The sequence below is a fragment of the Amblyraja radiata genome, chromosome 7 (assembly GCF_010909765.2).
Source record: "Amblyraja radiata isolate CabotCenter1 chromosome 7, sAmbRad1.1.pri, whole genome shotgun sequence".
Classification (NCBI taxonomy): domain Eukaryota; kingdom Metazoa; phylum Chordata; class Chondrichthyes; order Rajiformes; family Rajidae; genus Amblyraja; species Amblyraja radiata.
In genome coordinates, this window is record NC_045962.1 from 66,052,486 (window position 1) to 66,071,640 (window position 19,155).

Here is a 19,155-nt window from a genome sequence, read left to right on the forward strand (position 1 = left end):
TATATGGGTGCTAAGACTTATGGATTAGCAAAGGGGTTGTTACATCCTACAAAAGCTGCAAATGCAACATTTAAACAGATATCTGATAAATTAAAGGAACACTTGAATCCAGCACCATTGTTCTTATCTGAGCGTTTTGCATTTTATAAAAGGGACCAGCAGTTAGAAGAAACTGTGGCACAATTTCTGGCAGAGCTAAGAACATTAGCTGTATTTTGTAAATTTGATGATTTTTTAAATCAAGCATTACGGGATAGATTTATTTGTGGATCGAAATGGCTATGTCATTTGAGAAAGCCCAAGAGGGTGCGGCGGCCATACAACAGAAGAGTCCAGAGTTTGAAACCCATAAATTATTACCAAAGGCTGAGAGATGTGTCCGGTGTGGAAAAACCACTCACCATCAGAAAGATTGCTGGTTTAAAGATAAAATATGTAATGGATGTGGAAAAGTGGGTCACATTATACGGGCTTGTAGGTCAAAGAAGCCTGGTAGAAGTGAACACTATAGAGCAAGGACATTGGGGGCTGAGGCCAAGTTAGTCCATGAAGTTAGGGAAAGTAGTGTAAGCAGCAGTTGTAGTGACTCAGACTTAGAAGCAAGAGAAGTAAGTTGCTTAAAGATTAAAGCAGTGCAGAATTCGACAGAACTGGATACAATGTGGGTAATGTTGACCATTTCAGGAGTTTCATTGAAACTAGAATTGGATACTGGTTCAGCGTTAACGGTGATAAATGAGAAGGATTATTATAGGTATTTTTCACAAGAACGGTTGCAGAAGACTAATATTGCTTTAAAAACTTATACGGGTCAAAAGGTTAGGCCAAAAGGAAGGATTGAGGTATCAGCCAAGTACAATGGTATGACAGTGAGGAATCTGTTTATATACGTGCTGAGGGAAGGCGGACGGCCATTACTGGGTAGAGAGTGGGCTAGGAGACTGGAATTTGATTGGTCAACTATTCACTCATTAAAGCACAGGGAGCTGGGGTTAACAGGGCCCTTGCAAAGTAAATTGGTTGAAGTAAAGCATAGGGAGCGGGGGTTAATAGGACCCTCAAAAAGTAAATTGGCTGAAGTGTTGGCAACAGCTCCAGAGGTGTTTCAATCAGGACTTGGCAAGTTGGTTGGTATTCAAGCTACTATATCAATTACTGAGGGGTCTGCCCCCAAGTTTTTTAAACCTCGACCAGTACCTTTTGCAATTAGACCAGCAGTGGAAGCTGAATTAGATAACTTAGAGCAACAAGGAGTGCTCTCAAGGATAGATTGGAGTGAATGGGCTACACCTATTGTGCCGGTTATGAAAAAGGCTTTGCCGGATGGCCCGGGATTAGCACAGAAAGTACGTATTTGTGGTGATTTTAAAGTTACAGTGAATCCAGTGTTAAAAGTAGTACAATATCCATTGCCAAAGATTGATGAGATTTTTGCCTCATTGGCAGGAGGGCAACATTTTTCTAAAATAGATCTGGCACAAGCATATTTGCAGATGGAGGTAGAGGAAGTTTCCAGACATTACCTGACGATTAATACGCATAAAGGCTTGTATAGGTATAATAGGTTGGTTTTTGGGGTAGCTTCGGCGCCGGCTATGTGGCAGAGAGCCATGGAGCAGGTGCTGCAAGGTATTCCAGGTACCCAATGTTACTTGGATGATATTTTGATCACAGGTAGGACGGTGGAAGAACACCTCTCCAATTTGGAACGGGTGTTGGGCAGGTTAAAACGTTATGGCCTTAGGGCTAACAAGGCCAAGTGTGACTTCTTCAAGGAACAACTGGCGTATTGTGGACATTTGATTGATAGACATGGGTTGCATAAATCACCAGACAAAATTGCTGCGGTGGTAAATGCGCCAGCTCCGGTGAATGTGTCACAGTTATGCTCATTTCTGGGACTGATAAATTACTATCATAAATTTTTGCCAAACTTATCTGCTATCCTGTATCCATTAAATGGATTGTTAAAATCAGGGGTGAAATGGAATTGGTCGTTGGAATGTGTGAAGGCATTTGCTGATAGTAAGGCCTTGATTACATCAAGGAAGGTGCTTGCACATTTTGATCCAGCAATACCAATTAAGCTGGCTTGTGATGCATCTCCTTATGGTATAGGTGCAGTGCTTTCACATCAGTTTCCAGGGGGTCATGAACGACCAATTGCATTTGCATCAAGGTCATTGTCCACGGCTGAAAAGAATTACGCCCAAATTGATAGGGAGGCTCTTAGCCTTGTATGGGGTGTTAAAAAATTTAATCATTACTTATATGGACAGAAATTTACATTGATTACGGATCATCAGCTGTTGGTTTCGATATTTAATCCAAAAAAGGGGGTGCCCTTGATGACGGCACAGCGCTTGCAGAGATGGGCCTTGTTTTTGGGTGCACATCGTTATGACATCCAGTATAGAGGCACAAAGTTGCATGGGAATGCAGATAGTTTGTCAAGATTGGATTTGTGCCTGGAAGGTCATGTTTAACTAATCTTCTTGAATTTTTTGAAGATGTTACTCGGGAAATTGATGAGGGTAAAGCAGTGGATGTTGTGTATATGGACTTCAGTAAGGCCTTTGACAAGGTTCCTCATGGAAGGTTGGTTAAGAAGGTTCAATGGTTGGGTATTAATGGTGGAGTAGCAAGATGGATTCAACAGTGGCTGAATGGGAGATGCCAGAGAGTAATGGTGGATGGTTGTTTGTCAGGTTGGAGGCCAGTGACGAGTGGGGTGCCACAGGGATCTGTGTTGGGTCCACTGTTGTTTGTCATGTACATCAATGATCTGGACGATGGTGTGGTAAATTGGATTAGTAAGTATGCAGATGATACTAAGATAGGTGGGGTTGCGGGTAATGAAGAAGAGTTTCAAAGTCTACAGAGAGATTTATGCCAGTTGGAAGAGTGGGCTGAAAGATGGCAGATGGAGTTTAATGCTGATAAGTGTGAGGTGCTACATCTTGGCAGGACAAATCAAAATAGGACGTACATGGTAAATGGTAGGGAATTGAAGAATGTAGGTGAACAGAGGGATCTGGGAATAACTGTGCACAGTTCCATGAAAGTGGAATCTCATGTAGATAGGGTGGTAAAGAAAGCTTTTGGTGTGCTGGCCTTTATAAATCAGAGCATTGAGTATAGAAGTTGGGATGTAATGTTAAAATTGTACAAGGCATTGGTGAGGCCAATTCTGGAGTATGGTGTACAATTTTGGTCGCCTAATTATAGGAAGGATGTCAACAAAATAGAGAGAGTACAGAGGAGATTTACTAGAATGTTGCCTGGGTTTCAGCAACTAAGTTACAGAGAAAGGTTGAACAAGTTAGGGCTTTATTCTTTGGAGCGCAGAAGGTTAAGGGGGGACTTGATAGAGGTTTTTAAAATGATGAGAGGGATAGACAGAGTTGACGTGGAAAAGCTTTTCCCACTGAGAGTAGGGAAGATTCAAACAAGGGGACATGACTTGAGAATTAAGGGACTGAAGTTTAGGGGTAACATGAGGGGGAACTTCTTTACGCAGAGAGTGGTAGCTGTGTGGAATGAGCTTCCAGTGAAGGTGGTGGAGGCAGGTTCGTTTTTATCATTTAAAAATAAATTGGATAGTTATATGGATGGGAAAGGAATGGAGGGTTATGGTCTGAGCGCAGGTATATGGGACTAGGGGAGACTATGTGTTCGGCACGGACTAGAGGGGTCGAGATGGCCTGTTTCCGTGCTGTAATTGTTATATGGTTATTATATGGTTTATTGCCATTACCGATTGTAAGTGATGTACCAATGACTGATGTTGCAGAATTGTTTCATATGTCCATTTGTGAAGTGTTGCCAGTGGATAACAAACGTATAGAGCGTGAGACAAGGAATGATAGGACTCTTTCAGGGGTATATGATGTAACAGTACGAGGGTGGCCAGCGGAAGGAGATTCTCGTTTTCCTCAATATTCAGCAAGAAGAGAACAATTGTCTACGTGCAGGGGTACCGTGATGTGTGGTTCTAGAGTGGTGATCCCCCAAAAGTTACAGAAACAAATCTTGGAGGAACTACACGTTGGTCATCTAGGATGCACTAAGATGAAAAGTCTGGCTCGTGCATATGTATGGTGGTCAGGTATTGATGGCCAGATTGAGGAATTGGCCAAAAATTGTTCTGGCTGTCGGCTTGAGCAGAAGACACCTCCATTGGCCCCTATCCATCCATGGGAATGGCTGTCTGGTCCATGGAAATGGGTTCATATTGATTATGCAGGACCCTTTCAAGAGTCTATGTTCCTGGTGGTAGTAGATGCGCATTCGAAATGGCCAGAGGTTATAAAGATGTCCTCGACTACGTCTCAGAAGATGATTGCGACGTTACGAACAATTTTTGCAAGGTATGGTTTGCCTGAACAAATATGTTCGGATAACGGGCCTCAATTTGTATCTGAAGACTTTAAGAAGTTTCTGAAGACTAATGGCATTAAACACTGTACGTCGGCACCTTATCATCCAGCAACAAATGGACTGGCGGAGCGTTTTGTACAGACCTTTAAGAAGGCGCTTAAAGCAATGAAACATGAGGATCTGCCTATGCAACATAAATTGGACAATTTTTTGTTCAACTATAGAAATGCAGTTCATGCTGTAACAGGTCAATCACCTGCGATGGTGTTTTTCAACAGACAGTTGGGTTCCAAATTGGACTTAGTTCGTCCTGATCTTAGAAGACAAGTGGAACAGAAAGTGTTCCATTGTGCACCTCAACGTCTTACCAGGAGTTTCCAGGTTGGTGAAGCTGTACTTGCCCGCGATTATAGAAACCAGAAATGGCAGCCGGGAGTTGTTGCGGAGGTACAAGGACCTCTAATGTATGCAGTCAACACGGCCGATGGCCAGATTCGCCGGCATGTGGATCAAATCGTACAGTCTACTATTGCTCCTCATCTGGAAACTCGGTTAAGTGCTTCGGATCAGCCAGTATCAATGGGGGGCCAATGGTCGAATAAGGAATTGGAACCTATTGTGCCTATGTCTTGTTATCCTGTTCTAGCTGCCAAAGAAGCACCTATGCCTTCGTTGGATATTTCACCAGCTAAAGTAGCAGTACAGGTTCCTGACCAGGTGGTTGCAATACCAAAACAGGTGTTCCCTAGCTCGGAAGTGCGGTGTTCGCCTGTAGAATCTGTATTAAGACGCTCAACCAGAATATCAAGGCCGCCACAGAGGTTGATTGATGAACTTTGACATTGAATACGGGACTGACTAAGTGATGTTTCCTGTGTGTGTTTGTTTTTGTTTTTTCCCTCACGTATTGGTGATGGTGTTATTATATTGTGCTTGCAAAATATAAGATGAAGGTGATAAGGTAATTTTATCATCTATTATATGATCTGTTGTAGGTATGGTGTACTTTTCCCCTTAGTTTTTGTGTAAAACTAAGGGTTTTAAAGGGGGAGGATTGTGGTTTATGCCCCTTTAAGTGATATCATACACCTATTGTAATACCGGTAGCCACCAAAGGGGGCTTGCTTAGTATAAAACCCCTGGTGGTAGTGTTAGCACTCTCTCTTCCTTTCCCCCTCTGAAACCATGATTAAAGGCACGTTGGTTTTACCTGATGGTTTCTCGATGGTTATTTAAGTATCTGACTCCAGTACTTAACACTTTTCATTCCAAGCATACTTAATGGTAGACATCAACTTAAAAGATGCTTACTATTCGGTACCCATTCAAAAAACTTGGAGATAACTTGGCAGTATTAATTATTGACTATGGCTATTACAGCCAAACTGGTTCCAGCCCTGGCTATATTAAGGAACTATCGTCATGGCATGTTCCAATGATATTAACAACGACTAATCCATGGGTAAAGCTATCACAGCTTTAGCTATTATTCTTTTAGCCGAGCTTGTCATGCTATCCAGATATATCTACGATTGAAACCATTGCTCTCAGCCTTGACTAAGATCAAGCGGAGTATCTGTTGTTGTTGGTTTTATTTTGACTCATCCCTTATCAAGGGACCATATATCAATTGATTTGGAACAGGGAGATGGGGAGGGGCTTGCTCCGTCCACTCCACGCATCAACCACTATTGCAGTACCTTGAAATATAAATCCTCTACTGTTGACTATCTGGTATTCAACACTCTACCCACTTATCTCTAACTTGGCATAGGAGAGTCAGTATGACACAACCTGTAACAATTATTGGTATCTACCTACCATTCAACAGTGGCAAGAGTATTGGGAGTTAGTAGCAGCTGTTCCAGCTACTTAACTTGAACCTTCCATTAAGGCTAGGTGCTAATGTTCAAACTACCCACACCCAAAACATGGTGGCATATGGACTATCTGGAGTCGTCATCACTATAGACACTAGGCATAAAACCTAGTTTGGGAATTTTGAGTACGCTCTATTGGCAAAGCATATTATCCTGCAGTGCACCATTTTGCATGTTCGTTTATAATTAACAACATCACAGTAGTGACATACACAAACCACTTGGGCAGAATAAATCGATATCATGTGACATTTATTTAACAATTGGAAACTACAGGTCGTCAAAAATATACGACCATCAGCAAACTTACCTACTAGGTGAGCTAAATAATGTATACAGACATATTAAACCCAAGTATTTCTGGAATTACAAAGCAATATGGAACACCCGATATCTCCGGAAGTGGCGGCGCTGCCTTGCAACTGCGGCTCGCCTGCAGTCCGTTTGTCTTTTCTGTTTTTTGTTTTCTCTTGTCCCGTTTTTACAGTTTATTTCGGTTTATTTAGTTGTGTATGTGTGGGGGGGGTGGGTGTAACATGTTTTTTGACTCTTCCTTCGGGGGGGGATGCGACCTTTCCTGTCGTATCCCCCGTCTCCGTTTCCGTCTGTGCTGAGGCCTATCGCGGAGCTGGCGGCCTCCAACTGCGACCGACCTCGAGGCTGCGGAGGCAGAGCCAGGACTTACCAATGCAAGGCTGGCCGACTTCGGGGCTGTGGTTGACCCAACTTCCGACCCGACTTTGGAGCCTCGGAGGCTCTGCCGCGGGCCAGTAGACGACATCATCGGAAGCTCGCAGGTCACAGGTGGTGACCTGTTTTTCCGGAGCTCCCGCAACTACAGCTGCGTCCGCTGGACTGGAGGGCGGCAGCTTCGACCGCCCCGGGCCGCGGAGTTTGAACCGGCCCGTTCGCGGAGCACGGATTCAGCCGCGGGACTTACTTACCATCACCCGGCGGGGTCACAACATCGGAGGCTTGGATTGCCTCAGCGCAGAGGGAGAACAAGGAGGGAAGAGACAATGACTTTGGGACTTTAAACTGTGTTGAGTGTTTGTTATTTATTCTATGTTATGACTGCAGGCTAAACCATTTTGTTGCACTGAAAAGTGCAATGACAATAAATTGAATCCGAATCCGAATCCGAATCCGAATCGATCTCACTGTATTCAATTGAATTCTCCACATACCGATGTATGTCGCAAGAAACCAAATTTGAGGCAGGGGCAATGAATTAATTCCCACTGAATTAGGAAGCATGAGGGGGGAATCTAATCTATGTTTTTTCCCCTTTTTTCCTACCTCATCAGGTACTACGGCCTCATCAGTCGGGTACTACGCACATGTCACGATAAATTAAACTACTGGATTGCAGATTTAAAAAGGCCATCACTGGGCCTGGATTGCAGAATTGGGAAGACCTCTGCTGGGCCTGGATTGTCAATAGCGCTATCAACACAAGGATAGCATCCCATCGCATATCCACTAGGGAACATACTTGGCGAACATCAAGAAGTGGGAAGATACCATTCAAATACAGGAACTACATATTCAACTACAACAAACCTGTACTGGAGTTCTGGCAGGTCTTCACCACAATGAAGGATTCAGCCAGAAGGGCTCTGTCAGCCTACTTAACTCGGGCACCAGGACCACAGGCCATAGGGTACCTCCCGCTGGTGATCAAATTTAGGAGAGGTTAATTCCCCAGACCCAGGTACACCCAAATCTGGGATGTCAGTATGGACCTGACGTACCTTAGGGGATGGTCACCAGCCAGGTCCCTCACCCTGGAACAGCCCACCCTGAAGGGACATGCTGATGGCCTTGACTCAGCACAAAGAGTCCAGTTTCTTCCATCCACTATGATTGGACAATATGGTCCACTACACCATGTTACATTACCATTAGGGACTGGGCAAACAGAGCAGACCAAGAACATCAGGTCTAGTTATGGAATTCCGGGCATACCCACCTGAACCACGGTTATGTGTCATGACCCACTTATTGAACTACATCGACACAATAAGTAATCCTCGAGGGAGAGAAAAAGCCTTATGGGTCAGCCACAAGAAACGTTATGGTCGGGTGACGAGCCAAACTATCTCAAGTGGCTCAAGCAGGTATTGGGAGTTGCTGGAGTACATATTAACGTAACGCTTACTCCACCAGGATAGCATCCACATCAGTGACTAAGAGGATGGACGTCCCAATGGACCACATCCTGGCTACAGCGGGATGTCTAGGGAGTATACATTCCAAACTTTTATAACAAACTACTGACAGAACCTGTATCGTTTGCAGAAAAAGAATCTGCAAAAAATATATAATTTAAGCCCGGGGGAGCATTTGGTCTTGTTGTTGTTAATAACACCATTATTGTTTTTACAAACAGATTCACGTTTGATTACGATAACATACTTCCTCCCTCGAAGACTTCGGCAGCGAGTGAAGTATGAACTGTTACACGGTTTGAAATCACAGAGCTTTAAAATCTTCACATAGTCACTCACGTGACTCCGAAGTAAAATAGTAAGTTTAAACGAGAACTTACCAGTTTGAAGTTTGATCTGTATTTTATGAATAGTGACGATGAGGGATTACATGCCCTCCGCTCCCACCCTCAATAATATGGGTCAAACTGATAACTAAGGTCTCCTATTCTTTACTATGTTTATTTCAATAACTGTGTCTGTCTGTGATTCCACACAGCTGCTTTGAAGTATGTCGCGCATGCGTGCTGAGCGGGCTCTTCACGTAATCCCTCATCATAACTCCTCATAAAATACAGATCAAACTTCAAACTGGTAAGTTCTCGTTTAATCTTACTAGTTTTCTGCTTGTACACCGGCCACAGTAAGGTAAAGCTGAGGGAGCAGATGAAAATTACTGTAAGTCCCTCAATTCAGTATGATCTGGAACTGTCCTTAAACTCACTGATGAGTCAAGCAGTGAAGTAGGAGGTCAGATGTGCAGAAGTGAAAGTTGTGGAGCCCCGAATATCAGAAAGCAGGTGAGTAATATTTCCATATGCAATAGTTGTTCACTGTGGTGCTCAGTCTAACCAAATTCTTCTCCAGCTGATGTGTAGCCATTTTCCATGGCAGGGAATATTCCATAGCCAAATACAAATGCTATATTTATTTTGGCATTTTAGTAGATGTTAGCTATTTCAAATTTTAATTCAATATTTAATTAAACACCTGGTAACAATATCAAGTTGTGATGGCTTTGGAAATGATCCCTTTGAACCAGTCATGCAGAATTAAGGTGATGAAAAGCACATCTAATTATCTACAAAATCTTCATTGATTACCAACTAACAGGCAATAGCAACTGTTAAGAAAGATTTTTACACAGTGCTTTTTCCAACAGCAGGGAGTTATGGACGAGACCGTTAAATTTTTGAGGCTGGATTCTTACAGCCCAATTTTTTTTTAGAAACCAGCTCTTCAATCCAACTCATCCATGCTGCCCAAAATGCCACGTCTCGGCCTGTCCCATCTGGCCACATTTGGCCCAAATCATCTTAACTCTTTCTGTCCATGTGCCTATCCACATGTCTTAATTCATATACCCATCACCCTTTGTGTGAAAATGGTGCTCCTTCGTTTCCTATTAAATCTTTCCACTGTCAATGTTCCACTGGACTTATGCGCCTCTGATTTTTGCTTCCCCTACCCTGGAGTGCATTTAATCAATCTATTCCCCTCATTATTTTATACACCTCTATCACCCCTCTGCCTCCTGAGCATCAATGAATAAAATCTAGTCTGCCCATTCTCTCCCTATAGATCAGGCCCTTGAATCCTGGCAAAATCTTTTTAAATCTTAGCACTCATTCCAGCTTCATGGCATCTTTTCTACAGCAGGGTGATCAAAACTAAATGTGACACTTCAATCACCAGTGTCTTATCTTTCAATGATTTTGTATACCATTCATATGTTGAAATCCTAATTTTCCTGCTATTCACAATTAAATTTGCTGATTTGGACCTACATTAATAAATCAAAAAGAACCCATAAAAATTAAGAAAATGGATTGGAAGTGGTATTTTCCATGAGAATTGCTTGTTTGACATTGTGGATAATTGTTAATTCATAAAGCAATCACAAAGTAAAATTATAGAACTCCAGGATTTCTTTATTTGATTGAGACCAAAATATGGAAAATAATTTTAAGTTGTGAGATATTTCAACCTGATAAGATAATGTATTTAAGAATTCTACCAATTACCAATTGCCTTTCCAGACACATTGCTCAGACACAATTAGCTGGGGATTCATAAAAATAATGTGTTTGATGGCCTATATTTTTGTTTAGATGCAAGGCCGTGGGCTAATGTTTGTAATCCAGTAGAGTTGTAAAGAGCAAAATATATTTTTGTTAAAAAGGCAAAATGATAGCTGCTAATTGCTTATGGATTTCAAATAAAATAAAATCTATTTGGGAATTAGAACTTCTCAAGAGATTCTAGCAATTAGTTAAAAAAATAAGCATGTATTTAATGGAAGTATGTGTATCAAACAAAATGAAATCAGGAAATGTAAATTAAATATATCTTGTGTAGCAAACTATAAAATGAATAAATGATTAGAAAACAGGAAAAAACAAAGATAAAGCATTTAAGTAATAAGACTTTTATTTATTTATATAAATGGTGAAGCAACCGCAGAAATCTATTGACAATAATTATTGCACAGCTTGTTTTCTGGATAACTCCAACACACTTGAATAAAGACCAATGCATTATTTGCTTAATACCATATCAATAAGTCAATTTAGAGCCAGTGTAATGTCAGATCCTCACGCCTGCTCCACTATTTAACAAGATCGTGCCTGATCTTTACATTCACCATTAACACATACACTTTCATCCCCTTGTTGAGCAGAAAACTATTTATTTCTGCCTTAAAAATAACTCAACAAATTTGGATGGTCCACCTTTTAGATTAACAACTTACTGAAAAAAAGTAGCACAACCATATTCAATAATCATCTGGAAACAAATCTGATCATGGCTTAAAAGAGGTGAAGCTCAAAAAAGATCAAAGAAAAGATCCTCTCTCCTGTCTGAAGAAGGGTCTCTACCCGAAACGTCACCCATTCCTTCTCTCCAGAGATGCTGCCTGTCCCGCTGAGTTACTCCAGCATTTTGTGTCTATCCTCTCTCCTGAAACTTGGCTGACCTCACATTGGATTCATCCCCCCCTAAGTTTTACCATTTATAATAGATACACAATTTGCCACTTTTCTATCCCTGAGCTTTACAATTTGCAATGCCTTATCGTCTCGGGCCCATACCTTTCTCATCATCTCTGGCCAACAATCTACCTACTGAATAATCCCTTCACCCGTGTTCACCTGTTACCAGCCATCCCCTGTCCTGCCCCTTTTCTTTTCCAGCTTCCTTTCCAGCCCCCTCATACAATCAGTCTGAAGAAAAGTTCTGACCTGAAACGTCACCTATCCTTGTTTTCTGGGATGCTGCCTGAGTTACTCCAGCATTTTGTGTCTATCGTTGGTATAAACCAGTATCTGCAGTATCTTATTATAAGATCTTAAAACCAATGGCACAAAACTGACACAAACTTGATGGAGAGAAACATTTCATTCAGAGTTGTACTGTTCTATGGTTTTAAGACATTTTATTCATATAGTCAAAATCTGCATATATTGCAGATACAATTAATACAGATACTATTTGTAAATAGCCAAAGTTCACAATCTGAAGTTCAAGATCATCTTTAATCAGTATCCATATTATACAGGTACTGCAGGTCGTTAGTTGTTAGTACATCGTGACTGCTTCCAAGACTGACTAATGTAGGAAGTGGGTGTTAGTATGAATCATACAGTAGGGCGGAGTTAACGATGCTATTCTACTATGATTGGCTTTCATGTATAAACCAATCTACACTATTAATACCTCAGTGAAAAGAAAGATCTAAAACACCATGATATAATATTGATATTTTCACAGAGCCACAGTTTAAAAAATCTATTCTCACAAGAGGCAATGTTGGACATTGCAGTACATTCTGTACTTAGAAAAGTGATATAATAAATCAGAGTGACAAAACACAGGTACATATTTGAGTTTGGACAATTGTGCTTAGTCTAATCCTTTTTCACAGGTTGAAATTTCTCATGAAAATGTGTGCTAAAATGACATGAGTGTCTTAGAATCATTTACCAAGATACCAAATGAATAGCAAAAAGTTCAACTAACAAAAAAATTATTTTTAGGCTTCCGACTTTAGAGATACAGTATGGAAACAGGTCCTTTGGCCCACCGAGTCCACGTCAACCAGCGTTCACTCTGTACATTAGCACTATCGTATGCAAAATTTAAATTTTACAGAAACCAATGAATCCACAGACCTGTACCTCTTTGGAGTGTGGGAGGAAACCGGAGCACTCAGAGAAAACCCATGCTGTCACTGAGAACATACAAACTCCATATAGACAGCTTTAATCGGGATCAAACCTAGGTATCTGCCACTGCAAGGCAGTAACTCTACTATTGCACCACTGTGCCATCCATTGAACAAAACATCTCACACAAAAACTCTGCATTTCTTTCTTGGATCCTGACTACACCATAGACTATGATATAGTTGGGATCACGGAGACATGGCTCCAGGGTGACCAAGGCTGGGAGCTGAACATCCAGGGATATTCAATATTCAGGAGGGATAGAGAGAAAGGAAAAGGAGGTGGGGTAGCGTTGCTGATTAGAGAGGAGATTAATGCAATGGAAAGGAAGGACATTAGTTTGCAGGATGTGGAATCGGTATGGGTAGAGCTGCGAAACACTAAGGGGCAGAAAACGCTGGTGGGTGTTGTGTACAGGCCACCTAACAGTAATAGTGAAGTTGGAGATGGTATCAAACAGGAAATTAGAAATGCGTGCGACAAAGGCAAAACCGTTATAATGGGTGACTTCAATCTACATATAGATTGGGTGAATCAAATTGGCAGGGGTGCTGAGGAAGAGGATTTTTTGGAATGTATGCGGGATAGTTATCTAAATCAACATGTAGAGGAACCAACGAGAGAGCAGGCTATTTTAGACTGGGTATTGAGTAATGAGGAAGGGTTAGTTAGCAGTCTTGTTGTACGTGCCCCCTTGGGCAAGAGTGACCATAATATGGTTGAGTTCTTCATTAGGATGGAGAGTGACATTGTTAATTCAGAAACAATGGTTCTGAACTTAAAGAAAGGTAACTTTGAGGGTATGAGACGTGAATTGGCCAAGATTGACTGGCAATTAATTCTAAAAGGGTTGACGGTGGATATGCAATGGAAGACATTTAAAGACTGCATGGATGAACTACAAAATTTGTTCATCCCAGTTTGGCAAAAGAATAAATCAGGGAAGGTAGTGCATCCGTGGATAACAAGGGAAATCAGGGATAGTATCAAAGCGAAGGATGATGCGTACAAATTAGCCAGAAAAAGCAGCATACCGGAGGACTGGGAGAAATTCAGAGACCAGCAGAGGAGGACAAAGGGCTTAATTAGGAAAGGAAAAATAGATTATGAAAGAAAACTGGCAGGGAACATAAAAACTGACTGCAAAAGTTTTTATAGATATGTGAAAAGAAAGAGATTAGTTAAAACAAATGTGGGTCCCTTGCAGTCAGAAACGGGTGAGTTGATCATGGGGAACAAGGATATGGCGGACCAATTGAATAACTACTTTGGTTCCGTCTTCACTAAGGAAGACATAAATAATCTGCCGGAAATAGCAGGGGACTGCGGGTCAAAGGAGTTGGAGGAATTGAGTGAAATCCAGGTTAGCCGGGAAGTGGTGTTGGGTAAATTAAATGGATTAAAGGCCGATAAATCCCCAGGGCCAGATAGGCTGCATCCCAGAGTACTTAAGGAAGTAGCTCCAGAAATAGTGGATGCATTAGTAATAATCTTTCAAAACTCTTTAGATTCTGGAGTAGTTCCTGAGGATTGGCGGGTAGCAAACGTAACCCCACTTTTTAAGAAGGGAGGGAGAGAGAAAACGGGGAATTACAGACCAGTTAGTCTAACATCGGTAGTGGGGAAACTGCTAGAGTCAGTTATTAAAGATGGGATAGCAGCACATTTGGAAAGTGGTGAAATCATTGGACAAAGTCAGCATGGATTTACAAAAGGTAAATCATGTCTGACGAATCTTATAGAATTTTTCGAGGATGTAACTAGTAGCGTGGATAGGGGAGAACCAGTGGATGTGGTGTATCTGGACTTCCAGAAGGCTTTCGACAAGGTCCCACATAAGAGATTAGTTTACAAACTTAAAGCACACGGCATTGGGGGTTCAGTATTGATGTGGATAGAGAACTGGCTGGCAAACAGGAAGCAAAGAGTAGGAGTAAACGGGTCCTTTTCACAATGGCAGGCAGTGACTAGTGGGGTACCGCAAGGCTCAGTGCTGGGACCCCAGCTATTTACAATATATATTAATGATCTGGATGAGGGAATTGAAGGCAATATCTCCAAGTTTGCGGATGACACGAAGCTGGGGGGCAGTGTTAGCTGTGAGGAGGATGCTAGGAGACTGCAAGGTGACTTGGATAGGCTGGGTGAGTGGGCAAATGTTTGGCAGATGCAGTATAATGTGGATAAATGTGAGGTTATCCATTTTGGTGGCAAAAACAGGAAAGCAGACTATTATCTAAATGGTGGCCGACTAGGAAAAGGGGAGATGCAGCGAGACCTGGGTGTCATGGTACACCAGTCATTGAAAGTGGGCATGCAGGTGCAGCAGGCAGTGAAGAAAGCGAATGGTATGTTAGCTTTCATAGCAAAATGATTTGAGTATAGGAGCAGGGAGGTTCTACTGCAGTTGTACAGGGTCTTGGTGAGACCACACCTGGAGTATTGCGTACAGTTTTGGTCTCCAAATCTGAGGAAGGACATTATTGCCATAGAGGGAGTGCAGAGAAGGTTCACCAGACTGATTCCTGAGATGTCAGGACTGTCTTATGAAGAAAGACTGGATAGACTTGGTTTATACTCTCTAGAATTTAGGAGATTGAGAGGGGATCTTATAGAAACTTATAAAATTCTTAAGGGTTTGGACAGGCTAGATGCAGGAAGATTGCTCCCGATGTTGGGGAAGTCCAGGACAAGGGGTCACAGCTTAAGGATAAGGGGGAAATCCTTTAAAACCGAGATGAGAAGAACTTTTTTCACACAGAGAGTGGTGAATCTCTGGAACTCCCTGCCACAGAGGGTAGTCGAGGCCAGTTCATTGGCTATATTTAAGAGGGAGTTAGATGTGGCCCTTGTGGCTAAGGGGATCAGAGGGTATGGAGAGAAGGCAGGTACGGGATACTGAGTTGGATGATCAGCCATGATCATATTGAATGGCGGTGCAGGCTCGAAGGGCCGAATGGCCTACTCCTGCACCTAATTTCTATGTTTCTATGTTTCTATGTAAAAACTCTGCATTTCTTTCTTGGATCCTGACTACACCATAGACAATCAGCTGATCTATCTTTTATCCGCAACTCTATTCTCCTGCCTTCACCCCATATCCCTGACAACCTTACTAATCAAGAATCTGTCAATCCTCACCTTAAAAATATCCATTGACGGCCTCCACATCCGTCTGTGGCAATGAATTCCACAGATTCACCAGTCTTTGACTGGAGGGTGGTGCCCATTTTGTGTCCATCTTCTTTTCACTATCTTTTGCAGGATCCTTTTGTCATTTCCCTTTAGCAATCCCATTTACTGCATTACTTCCAAGAATAGGAATGTCATCATTCTGTTCAGCTTTGCTGAAATCCACCGCACACAATTCTTTATTTGTTAAGTTGATCTGAAAAGATCACCCAGACAATTTGAATGCAGTCTTGAACATGACGCATAGATTTAAAGTCCTCAGCATAGAGACTTACTTTTACTTTACTTTATTAATTTATTGAACATGTTAAAAAATACAAACACAAATAAACTTGTAAGCAATAAAAAAAGAAAAGAAAACACAAAGGAAAACAAACAAATAAGTAACTCAAATAATACAAATAATATCGTTCATGTTCAAAAGGGGTAAGAAGAAGTTCGAAAACTTTTCTGGTCCTACCCCCTCTTATTTTCTATACATTTTCATGGAAAAACAAAATAATGGGAACAAATGGACCCAAAATCTGTTGAACAGTCCACAAACAAGAAATAACCAAACAGAAAAGAAAATCACTGGTCCAGCTCATAACCATTCAATCTTTTGTTTCTGAAGAGTGTTTTTAGTTTGAATAGAGTCTTACATTTTTTCAGCTCATCATGGCAGTTATTCCAGAGACTAACACCCTTTGCTGTAACACAATGGAGTTTTGCATTAGTTCTTATTGCCGGTTTTTCGAATATATAGGTTCCTCTCAGGTTGTGTTTGCTTTCTCTCCATTGGAACAACCCCTGGATATTACAAGGCAATTGCTGATTAGCTGCTTTGAACATAATTTGGATAGTTTTATTATCTTCAGATCTTGACATTTTAATATTTTTAGTCTGATAAATAATGGTTTTGTTGATTGTCTGTAGGTGGTTTTATGTATAATTCGTATTGCTCTTTTTTGGAGGATGAAGATTGGATGTGTATTTGTTTTGTATGTGTTCCCCCATACCTCCACACAGTAGATCATGTATGGGAGTATGAGGGAGCAGTACAACATATACAGGGAGGCTTGATTTAGTAGGTCTCTGGCTTTATTCAGTATTGCAATTGATTTGGATATTTTGGCTTTAATATAATTTATGTGAGGTTTCCAAGTTAATTTGTTGTCAATTAATACTCCAAGAAATTTTATTTCAGATACTCTTTCTATTTCTGTGCCATTTATCATGAGCTTTTTCTCCGTGTTGGTTGATCGATTTCCAAATATTATGAATTTTGTTTTACTTAAATTCAATGTGAGTTTCTTTTCGTCAAACCAGATCTTCATCCTGCTCAATTCCTTTTCCATACTATCCAGGAGCTGTTCCAAGTTGTCTCCACAGCAGAGTAAGTTAGTATCATCAGCGAAGAGAATAGTTTCAAGAGTTTTTGACACTTCACATATATTATTGATATACAAAATGAATAATAATGGCCCTAACACTGAGCCCTGGGGCACCCCACACGTAACCTGCAGTAATTGTGATTTATGGTTTTGTATTTTGACATATTGTTCCCGGTTCTGTAGGTAGCTGGATAGCCATGATAGTGCGATGCCTCTAATGCCATATCTTTGTAGTTTCTTTATTAATAACTTGTGGTCTACGGTGTCAAATGCCTTTTTTAAGTCCAAAGAAATCCCTACTGCATACTCTTTATTTTCTATTGCCTTAGTAATTTTTTCTATAAATTCAATAATTGCAAATGAAGTTGTTCTGTTAGCTCTAAAACCATATTGTTGTTCGTACAGTATGTTATGTTTGGTGATAAATTCGTCCAGTCTTGTGTAAAATATTTTTTCCAGTGTTTTGGAGAACTGTGGAAGCAGTGAAATGGGTCTGTAATTTGAAAGTACATGTTTGTCTCCAGTTTTATATATTGGTATGACTTTAGCTGTTTTCATTTTGTTGGGAAATACACCGGTTTGAAGGGACTGATTACAAATGTGAGTCAGAGGTCTATGCATTCTATAATGTTTTTAACTGTAAACATGTCAATATCATGACAGTCTGTGGATTTCTTACTCTTTGAGTTTTTTTACAGTGTCAATAATTTCTTTTTCTTCAGTCCCTCTTATAAATATTGTATCCTTTACATATATCTCTTTACTTTCTACACCATCGCTGCTACCAGTCTTTGCAATTTTTCCGGCCAAGTCAGGACCAACACCAACAAAGAATTTGTTGAATTCGTTTGTAGCTGAGGCCATATCAGTGATTATTGTGTTGTTTTTAGACAGACTGATGTTTTGAGAAGGTATTACACATTGCTACTGAGTCAAGTTCAAATACCATTGGTTGCCCTTCAAGTAATACTTTTACAGGATTTAAAATCAAAAGATTATAGATGCTGGGAATCTGAAATAAAAACTGAGTTGATGTTTCAGGTCTGATGAAGGGCTTTTAATCTGAAATGTAAAATGTCTGCCTTTCCACAGATGCTATCTGAACTCCTGAGTGTTTCCAACACTCTAGTTCTTGGCAGAATTGATCTCATTTGGCACCTAGTATATTTTGTTCAACTGTTACTGGTTCTTTGACCATAATCTATCCCTGCAAGGCTCCTTCCCTCTATGTCTTCATTGTACTCTGTTCATAGAAATAATTTTACAATCCCCACTGGGCACACTTTTTTTTCCCATATGAGAAGTATTTTTATCCTCCATCTGGTAATGTTGCCCTTCACATTATTTGCTTCTTGATTTACTTTCATATTTTTCTGTTTTTCATCTCATTTCCTCACTACATGTATTTGCTTCTGATGGTCTGCCAACCAACATTTCCAGCTGGCTTTAAGTTATTTTATTTAACTAAGCAATTTGTTGGATTCACTAACATTTGTAGCCTAGCTCTGGGTGCTTCCACAGTTTTACCTGTCCGTGGGTACTTTTCTACGATTAAACCTTTCTCAGTAGCTCTTCCCCAAGTATAGACCCCTAAACACTGCAAGCAATCTGATCGCTTTTAACTAAATCAAATGCAGACAAATGAGACGAGCCCAGAATGGTCGGCACAAACAAAGTGGGCTGAAAGGCTTGTTTCCATGTGTTGTAGCTCTCTGACTCTGTGACTCCAACTCATTCAAATCTGCAATTCTGCAGTGAGCTACTAACAGTTTTTCCTCGTGAATAAAGTATCAAAGGATTCTTCTGGCTCCTGTGCTTGATAAAATAAACAGTTAATGGATTTATTTCCAGGCGGTTTGCCTTGTGGTTGTAATGCATTTAGTCTGTTGTACAG

At 40.9% G+C, this 19,155-nt stretch overlaps 1 protein-coding gene and 1 pseudogene across 1 annotated transcript; both read left to right on the top strand.

Moving 5' to 3' along the window:
* Window positions 1-275: 275 nt before the first annotated feature.
* Window positions 276-5,220, top strand: LOC116974894 (uncharacterized protein K02A2.6-like). The gene is made up of 2 exons (XM_033023506.1): window positions 276-2,475; window positions 3,794-5,220. Exons 1-2 carry the CDS (start codon window positions 276-278, stop codon window positions 5,218-5,220), a joined length of 3,627 nt encoding a protein of 1,208 aa, XP_032879397.1.
* Window positions 5,221-5,920: 700 nt separating this feature from the next.
* On the top strand, window positions 5,921-6,099 carry LOC116975698 (annotated as a pseudogene).
* Window positions 6,100-19,155: the final 13,056 nt, after the last annotated feature.